This window comes from Corylus avellana, chromosome 1 (genome assembly GCF_965113065.1).
Source record: "Corylus avellana chromosome 1, dhCorAvel1.hap1.2, whole genome shotgun sequence".
Classification (NCBI taxonomy): Eukaryota; Viridiplantae; Streptophyta; class Magnoliopsida; order Fagales; family Betulaceae; genus Corylus; species Corylus avellana.
The window spans coordinates 42,304,653-42,314,422 of NC_142490.1; the positions used below are offsets into that span (position 1 = coordinate 42,304,653).

The 9,770-nt window shown below is 36.5% G+C and overlaps 3 protein-coding genes across 3 annotated transcripts; 1 reads left to right on the plus strand and 2 right to left on the minus strand.

Annotated features, from left to right (window-relative positions):
• Positions 1-248: 248 nt before the first annotated feature.
• LOL2 (lsd one like 2) lies at positions 249-5,085 on the plus strand. The gene is made up of 4 exons (XM_059581134.2): positions 249-419; positions 2,566-2,673; positions 4,047-4,156; positions 4,845-5,085. Exons 1-4 carry the CDS (start codon positions 314-316, stop codon positions 4,914-4,916), a joined length of 396 nt encoding a protein of 131 aa, XP_059437117.2. The 5' UTR covers positions 249-313; the 3' UTR covers positions 4,917-5,085.
• Positions 5,086-5,493: 408 nt separating this feature from the next.
• On the minus strand, positions 5,494-6,549 carry LOC132170238 (stress-response A/B barrel domain-containing protein UP3). The gene has a single exon (XM_059581135.2). It carries the CDS (start codon positions 6,224-6,226, stop codon positions 5,555-5,557), a length of 672 nt encoding a protein of 223 aa, XP_059437118.2. The 5' UTR covers positions 6,227-6,549; the 3' UTR covers positions 5,494-5,554.
• A 470-nt stretch (positions 6,550-7,019) lies between these two features.
• LOC132172910 (DNA ligase-like protein) lies at positions 7,020-9,472 on the minus strand. Its single transcript, XM_059584471.2, has 8 exons — positions 9,281-9,472; positions 9,089-9,178; positions 8,200-8,259; positions 8,049-8,088; positions 7,865-7,958; positions 7,604-7,663; positions 7,426-7,517; positions 7,020-7,299 (listed from the first exon to the last, which is right to left on the minus strand). Exons 1-8 carry the CDS (start codon positions 9,394-9,396, stop codon positions 7,213-7,215), a joined length of 639 nt encoding a protein of 212 aa, XP_059440454.1. The 5' UTR covers positions 9,397-9,472; the 3' UTR covers positions 7,020-7,212.
• Positions 9,473-9,770: the final 298 nt, after the last annotated feature.

A 9,770-nucleotide genomic window follows, 5' to 3' on the forward strand; every position in this document is an offset into this window, starting at 1 on the left:
TAAAATAATAATAATAATAATTGATTGAAACTACTACATTATTGTTAGATGAAATATCTTAAAGCATTACCATAAATGCCGAAAAATCTAGCATAGAACGACATCATGTATTTGACAGATTGATTGAAACGGCGCGTTTGTAGCTAAGTGAGAGTCTTTCGGCAAAGCACAGAACGACGCCGTGTTGGAGACATGTCTCTGTAAATTCAGAGACAGACGGAGAGAGGGAGAGAGACTCAGAGAGACAGAGAGAGAGGGAGAGAGAGACTCAGAGAGACAAAGAGAGAGAGAGAGAGAGAGAGAGAGAGAGAGAATGGGGAGCAAAGAAGAAGAAGAAGAAGAAGAAGACGAGGGGCCTCCGCCAGGTTGGCAGTCCATCCCTCCCCCTTCTTCACAACCACCACCAGCGCCACCTTCCGGTGAGTCTCTTCCGATCTCTTCGGTGACACTTTTACCACGATTTTTGGTTATATATATGTCATTGATACTTTTGAAGGCTACGGTGATTCAGTTTAGTATGCTTTGTCAATTGCGTTTTTGAATTGTTGTTCTAAACAATCAGCTGGGCCATCACCAACACTTGGTGGCTCACGAACACCAAGTGTTGGTGACTTTGTTCTCGTTACCAAATTATTATATTGATGAATCTCTGGATTCTAAAAGGAGCTCCCCCTTTTTTCAACAAAAAAAAAAGAAAAAGAAAAAGGGATCTTGCTAGTTGCGGACATTATAATTAAAAGGGGTTCTAAGTTCAAAGGCATAATTTTTTTCATTTCTCTGTTGCTGAGTTAATGGTGTGGCTTAATGAAGATGGCATTAATCCTCCTGCTTGAGCGTAGAAAACGTGGATTTGGATAGCAGTGGTTATCTTTAGGATTATTAACGCATATGACTTGTTATCAAAGAATCTGTGAGCCTAGTGATAAGAGATAAGAGTGTGTGAATACAATGTAACCTAGGATGACTCAAACTCAATGTGTATAGATGAGGTAGATTTGTGTTTCAATATGTAGATATAGAAGAGGTAGAGTTGTAGTTAAATTCGTATAATGTAATTGCTGTATTTATCAATGAAAGCTCACTGTGATCATATTATTCAGCAATAGTATTCTGTTCTCATGAGGATAAGCATTCACATCCAGATCAGCAAATTTACCCTTCATTTTAGCTAAAAAAATTATATTTCTTTATCTAACCACTTTTCCAAAGCAACTATTCACTTTCACTATTCCATTTCAATATTATTTTTTAAGGATTTCTTTACTTTTTCTTTCAGAGAAAAGGGAATGTTAGAGATTTTTAATTTTAATTTTAATTTTTAATTTTATTATTATTTTTATTTAATTTTTTTTTTTTTTTTCCAGATTTGGTGAGTGAGTGTAATTTGGTGAGCATTGTAGCAGCTCACCTAGCCGGGTGAGAACTAGGCCTCTAAGTGTTACCATGATTGATTTAAGGTGTATAGATGTCCTTCTGGGGAATTCCTTTTTTGTGAAGAGGTATCAGAAAACTTGTAATTGATCTTAGTCTATTATCAAGAATGGCTGATTGTCTCTGCGTGCAGTTTCTGGAAAGAACATGTTATTGGATGGAGTATATTAGGTGCAATGCTACTAGGTTTCATAAGTTGATAATTCTTTTTGGGATAGACATCATATATTCTATCTAAAAGGTGGATTTTTGAAGTAACCACATTGACTTGTTTGAATCATGTGATTTCAGTTGAAAACATAAAGAAGCTGCTTGATCATTTGCTTGTATGAAATGCTTTTTCAGTATAACAAATTACGACATTTAAGTAGGAAGAAAAGAGCTACACTGGAGGGTACTCACCTGAAAATTTTGTTTCAAAACTAAATCTTGATAGTTTTAGTTGAATGGAGTGGACAAAAGGAAGCCACTTCTTGCATAAGGGAAGTTTCTTGTAGGAAGACTTATAGCACCATTGCCATAGGGTGAGCAATGGCATTGAGGGAGAGTCCTTTGCTTGCTTTTGGAGAAAAGGTCATTATAAAGTGGTAGTAACCTGAAATTAAAGGATGCCATCTGAAGTACCCTTATGCTTGCAAATTCTAAAGAGTCTGATCTTGTTAGCGAATAATCAGATAAGGTGTGGACATGATAGAAAGATGGGGCCATTATTATATATGACATGAGTCATCTTGGTGTAATAGGAAGACTGTTGAAGAGGACATGAGGGTCATATATTTTCAATGTTGAATTTTAATTTTGCTTTCTGTTGGGATCTTTTCTGCTAGGGAAAAAATGAAGGTGTTAGAAAGCCTTTGCTGCCTATTAAACTATTGCTGTTGAATGTTGCTTATACACTTTACTTCAATTGAATATCTTAAAGTGAACATGGTAATGGTAACCATAGCATCCACGATAGGGCAGTTTGCAGATGATAACAGCATGAAGGGAATGGAGTCAATGCTTTTTGCTAGAATTTCATCCATTAGGAAGTTGATGATTCTTTTTTTTATGCATCATTGTTCTACTAAATGTCACTAAAAAATTAGATTGTAAAGGTATTCTCAACTGGTGAACCATGTTCTTCTGGTGCAGAAATGGCTCAAATGGTCTGTGGTTCTTGCCGTCGCCTGCTGAAGTATCCTCGTGGAGCCAGACATATTGAATGCTCATGCTGCCACACAGTCAACTTTGTATTAGAAGGTTCCTTCTCTCTCTTCCCCCCGTGTTTAATCCTATATCTAGTTTCCCTAGTCATTAGCAGTAAAGCTTCTCATGCTGTTATGTCTATTTTTAGCAAAAAAAATATTCTTTATGTTATATAAATTTTTTCCAACTGAAGGAACAAGTTTTTGCAGGTTATGAGTTGTAATTTGTGTTACACATTGATTTTCTTGCAGCTAACTCAATGATCCTCCTACCACACGCCCATCCCTTTAGGAATTTTGTTAATAGACCCATATTGTGTGTTACATGTTACCTCCTAACTGAGATGAAACAGCCCCACAGTACTTTTTCTAGAAGAATAATGTTATATACTACACCATTATCCTACCACTATCCCACAATGCTGACCTATTATTGTCAATCCACCATTGATTTTTTTTTTTCTTCTTTGAACATTGGCTGATCTAAAGAGTGTATTGGCGTGTCATGTCAGCATAGTAGGATAGTGGTCCAACACTGTGATGTATAACATTACTCTTTTTATAATGGCAAGTCGCTGACTTCACTTGGTGTGGCAAGGCTTTGACTACATAAGTCATGATGATTGTCTTTTAGTGCCTCCCTATCAGACCACATGCACATGCATATTCTCAAAGTTCTCACTACACACATATGTCAGATACTGTGTCCCAGATCTATCTGGAGTTGGCCTAGTAAGTTAAATTTCACGTTAAGATTCTTGCATCTGACTTTTGGAAATGGAATAATTAATCCCAAACCATAGTATTGGGTATCTCCTTCTAACTGAGGTGAAAGCACTTACAAGTCTCAGTTCTTTAATCTACATGCATGGGTTGCAGGATAGATGAGACCAGCCATTGATTTCTATAGCTGAGACAGGATTTCAAATTATCATGACAAATAAATCTTTGTTTAGTTACACGTGTTCTCACACATCAAATGCACATTAGTAATTACTGTCATAACGACAAGATTGTTAAGGACCTAACCATTAATCCAAAAGTCTTAGGACTAATGGTTACTGATTTTGTTATACCTTTAGAATTGTAACATTTCACCGCGCTTCCAAATTCTATATCCATGATGGCATATTATATCGACACTGACTTGATTATAGTCCTTTCTCTTTTTTGGCAGCTCCACTCACTTATCAATATTCAATGACTTTAACACTATACCTATGCATTAAACCAATTTTAATCCATCCTTTAGGTCGTCTCTTCCGTGACTCGAACTCGTGGCGTGCTAATTGCTTTGATACCAATTGTTAAGGAAATAATTATTGATCCAAAAGCCCTAAAATGTATTAATATTGATTTGGTTAAACCCTTAACCCTTAGAATCGCAACAGAGACATACGAGTTTGTAACTTGATCCTTCTTTTTCAGCTCAGGAGGTAGGGCAAGTTAGGTGTGGCAGCTGTGAAGTGTTGCTGATGTACCCATACGGAGCATCATCAGTCAAGTGTTCCTCTTGCCATTTTGTGACAGAAATTGGGGTATGCAAACTACTTTCTTGCAAAAATATGGATCCCTATGTGTTCTAGACATACTATTTGCCATTTTTTTTGGGTTGCTTGAATTGGAATGCGTTTGCATGCATAGTTGCCAAGAGGCAGGTTTTCTGAACAAAAGATTTGGATATTTGCCAGCAACCACAGAATAAACCATTTTGGTTGATGCCTGTTAATCTGCAAACTAAGCCTTCTGTGAACAGTTGTTGGTGAAGTGCAAGAATTTTTGTTACCAAGCAGTAAGCAGGACCAAGAAATTGTCATGGCTCAGTTTTTTTTAATGACAGTTCCTCCAATTCAGTACATTAAATTAACATGTCGTTAGAGTATTTGATTTTCACATGCATTTTTAGTATGATTAAAATTGTCCTTTTTAAAATGTTTGATATTAAGACAAGTTTTTTTTTCGGAACTGAGAACTGAAATTATACCTTTATGGCTAAAACTACAAAGATTCGGCAGTAGCTATTGAAATAAAAAAGCACAACACTTTTCAAAAGGAAAGATATTTGATTAAGATGTCATTTGAGAACTATATCATCTCATGCACTGTATTGTTCGGAGATTACATGTCAATATATATATATATGCCTGACCCTATTATAAATGACATTCTTAGTTGGTTGTTAACATGTATTAATTACTTTGATTATGTTAATTGGTTTTTTTGTAGGAGCACAATAGGCGACCTCCATGGTCTGCACAACAAGGGCAACGTCCTCCTGCTTCCAACCCTGTTCATTAAACAACTTACATTCATTCCTGTTAGGGATGTTAGCTAGGGAGTCCTTTCTATTAACTTCAACGTTTTTTTTTTTTTTTTTGGCTTTTTCTCTATTTGTTTTTTCGTATAATTATTACTTTATATGTATTTTCTTAGAATATTGATTGAAAAAATAGATTTTCTTGATAAAGTCTTCTATTTCGGAAATTATTTGACAAAATATGAAAGAAACATCATATTTGATATTATGTTTTAATATTTTAATTATATAAAAAAAAAAAATTAAAAAAAATTACTGTTTATGCACGCTCATATAATTTAATTATAAAATATAATTAAAATATTATATTTTAGTATTTTAATTAAATAAATAAACATGGGCGTGCATGAAGTGTAATGTATATCACTGCTTAAACTCTTTTAACCGTGATATACATTACATGGGCGTGCATGAACACGCCTATGGGATTTAATTATAAAATATAATTAAAATATAATTTTTTTTTTAATTTTTTTTTTTAAAAAAAAATTAACACTGTTCATGGTATACCACTGCTCAAAGTCTTAGGCACCTGAAATTTGTTTGATAAAGAGTAAAAGCGCAGTAATAGATTTTGACATTTTCCATTGCATTAAACTGTGATCCAAAATGACAACCATCAAACACTCGCGGATTTTGGTGGCGGCACCACAAAATCAACAACAAGCTCACTCTCCACAAAACCCCTAACCTTCTCTTCCAAAATCACCAAATCCTCGTTCCCATCCACCGTCTCCAACTGGTTCTGTCCGGGAAAAACCGAGAGCCACGCGACCGAAAACCCCTTGGCCCTCCCCGGCGAGAAGTTTTCTCCAAAAGTAAACTGACTAATTTCTCCAGATTTGTCCTTAATTCCCTTGATGCCCCCTAAAATCTCTGCTTTTACATCCTCGCCCAGATTGTCCTTCAGTTTCAGGCAGGTGACTCGAATCGCAGACCCGGGCGGTGGCGGGGCCACGTGGAGATCATTAGCGACGAAGACCCAATCGACGGCCATGATGTCTTCGATTAACGGTTGGTACTCCTTTACCACGCTGACGTGGCTGGGGTGGGCCGAGTAGGCTGCGAGGTGGTTTTGGGAGCTGTAGCGACTGTGGAGGATGTGAGTGAAGCTGAGGGAAGAGGAGGAGCTTCGGGTGCGGAGAACTGGGCGTGCGCTGAGGTGGAGGACTTGGTCTAGGGAGATCAGGCCGTTGAGCCCGTCGAGCCACGCGTTGACCTGGGAGGGGTCGGCGTTTTCTTTGACCTTGAAGAGGACCACGTGCTCGATGGTTTGAGTTTGGGAGGACATCTTGATCGAGTGAAGATTTGGGATGGGAAGGAGTTTGGGCGGTAAGAAAGTGAAGGAAAATGGAGGGGAAAAGAGTGAGAGTGTGTGGTTTTCGTACGCAGTATCGGGTTTTAAGGATGGTAGACCGGTAGTTGACAACTTGACGGTTCGTTCTAGGATGCATCAATAACAAGTAAACGACATCGAGGCTCATGGGTCAACAACACTACGGGTCGAAATTACATTGCCAACGACATTTAAGAGCCATAAGGCCCATAACGGTTGTTTTTGTCTTCTTATATACTCCTGTTACTGAATTTGCACTATAAGGTATATGATAATATGAACCCAGTTTCTTTCATGAATTCAAAACTAAAAACTTATAATTGCTATGATGGACTTAAACGGTCAATCTGTATTTATTAAAACGTGACAATTCCCATAGGACATAACTGAAATAACTCGCATTCTCAATTACTGATGTAACACTCTTAGCTTGCGTTCTGTGCATATAAGACAAAGAACTCACGATATACTTACCTTTAATTATCAAGATATTTTTGGAATTCATTTCCAAAAGATACTCTTTCAGTAAAACTAACTCCTTTCATATGACTTCAAAATGACCATCTATGCTTTTGTTTTCAATTTTCTATTTAAGAAGAAAAAACAATATGCTTGCTATGGAAGGCAGACACCATGGCAGTTTGACTACCCTAATGAAATTACTGCAAATAATCTTTCATGTATAATAGCATTACATTTAAATTGGTATTGGAAGTGTTAACAGAACTAGCAACCCAAGTTGGTAGGGTGTGAGAAATCAAGGGAATTTACAGAACCATCAAAGCGACTATCCAGACAACATAACGTTTGAGAGTTTGCATGAAATTGAAGGCACAGGACTTATATTAAGAGTTTCTTACGGATATGAAATCAGAACGTGCCCATTTTTTTTCTTACCGAGGATGAAGAGTTTTTTGTAGCACTATCTATAGAAGCCATCTTCAATCATCGGGTGGGAAGTCCTCATCTGAGGCATCCTCCCAAAATGAACCGAGGGTCTTCCTCAGGATGCTGAAAGTTTTGTCATCCTGTGTTCCAAAAAAAACAAAGTGTGGATTAAAACTGTTTGCGCACATCTGTGAGCATTTGAGACACAGAGAAAGAGAGAGAGTAGCTCCAAAAATCAAGCAACCCAATGCTTATAATTACTATACCTGCTTCTTCTTTTTCAAGGACTCCTCTAAGTGAGCAATTTTAGCAGCACAGGCTTTCTCTTGTTCAGATATCATACTCCTTTCTCTCTTCCCTGTTATCAACCCACAAAAATGAGCAGATTTATGTTTTGGTTTCTTTTATGTTTCACTAAATGAGAGAAAGAGTGATGTTGCTCACTCATTTGTTCATATCGTGTGAATAGCTTCTCCTTTTCTTCTTCAAATCTTGAAATAGTGTCTGTCAAACAGAACCTGTTAATTATCAGCTACTCCAACCAAAACTGGTAGTTCAGAACTGAAGTTGTTTATTGAAATCATTTGAAACAGAAACATGTCATTCTGCTAGAAAAAAATGTCAAACTGCATTTTTGAGAATTATGCTTGGGTAATTAAGAGATGCAGCCATGCAGGTGATGTGCATGAATCAAAGTATTTGTACCTTTTAAGGCCTGCAGATGGGAAACTTTCTCCTTGCAAAATTTCTCATACAGTCCTTGGAACTTTGCAGCCTCATTCTTCAAGCAGTTTTCACACTGCAAATATTTATTCACAAAATTTTCAAAGCATTTCTTTTGTAAACTCAATAACAAGAAGTACTAATGCTGAGCCGCTTTGCCACAGACCTCTTTTGAGCTCTTTGAAAGTGTCTTGGCAAAACTTTGTCTGACAATATAAGAAAAATGAGAATTCAATTAGATACAGATATGATCATAAGTACAAATTTGGACACTTAAATTTGGTTTAAAATTTGCATTTATCGGTCTTCCACTTTACCTATCCTTTTCAAATTTTGACTTCAACTCATCAATCATAGATTTCATCTCAGCAGCCACACTGTCATCAAAACACAATTAACTGTCACAAGTAACTATTTCATTGTATTTCTTACATTAACTTTATTAAGGTAAGCTGATTAGTATTACATAAACTAAGTGTGATTAATATTACTAACAGCGATAGAAAAGTAGAGAGTATGAGCTGATTAGCTAATAAATTTCCAGAAATCAGCATTGCAACAATAATAATGCAAAGACTTTAAAACCAATCAGATTAATCTGTTTAGGAAGAACAAGCAGATTTTGAGCAACTTAAATGCAATTCACAACTTCAAATAAGAAGGTTATACTTTCACATTTCTGTGAAAGTATGAGCTGATTAGGAAATCTCTAAATCAGAATTGCAACAATAACATTGCAGAGAGTTTAAAACCAATCAGATTTGATCTGTTTAGTAAGAACAAGTAGACTTTGAGCAAGTTAAATGCAATTTGCAACTTCATCTAAGAACGTTGTACTTTCACAATTCTGGATTTAAACAAACCGAACAAAAACTATACTTCTACGGATGAAAATATCAGATCGGAATAGCATCGGATCATGAAATCCTTCAAGTACTTTCAAATGGAGACTGTCTAGGCTGAGAGAAACATGATCGCGATAGTATATGTCGTTAAAAATCAAGTTTCCATGAAACGTTTCAGTGCTAGCAATTTCATCGATTGGAATCATATGAATGCTATGAAAGTTTCTGATTATCAATGAGAAAAATTCGTACAAAATGCACACAAATTACAGCTTCGAGTAAATTGTGAATTCAGAAATTTCGGATAGTCAAGTAACAATATATAATCGATTCCGATAATGAGCCAAACAATTCGTGTTACCTGGCGATAGTCTCTTCGTTCTTCTTCTGGCCGTCCTTCTGAGCCTTATCTCTGATCTGGTGCAGCGCCGACATAAGGCCTTTGATATCACTGCGATTCCACCATTTTTTTTGCAACAAAAATTCAACCTAGATCTCTATCAAAAACACACAAAAACCAAAAGAGGACTATCATTATTCGTGGTAAACTAACTTGGAGAGATCGAGATCGAAATCGAACTCCTCCTCGACTCGGTTCTTCTTGGCCGATCTGGCGAGCTCGGACTCGGAACCTTGCTTCCTGGCGCTTTTTGCTTTGGTCGTGGACATTCCTGAATTTTGAGGCTCTGGAGGTGAGGTTTTGGAAATGTGAAGCTCTTTGAATCGCTTAGTTTGCGAAACACTGAAACAGAATGAAAGCGAGACGGTTTCTTGTGGCGCGCGCTCAAATAAAATTCTTTCAAGTTCAAATTTTAGAGCGAATACTTTTTTCTTTTTCTTTTTCTTTTTTGCAAATTTCATTTTTTAATTTTTCAGGGCAATTTTTCTAGGAAAAATTACAATTTACTCCCCAAAATTGACAGCGTTTTTCACTTTGAATACCAAAGTTTAAATTTTTGCAATTCACCCCCCCCCCCCAAAGTTCTAAATTTTTATAATTTGACCAATTGTATCCAAAACTTTTCATATTGCCCATAATTTTT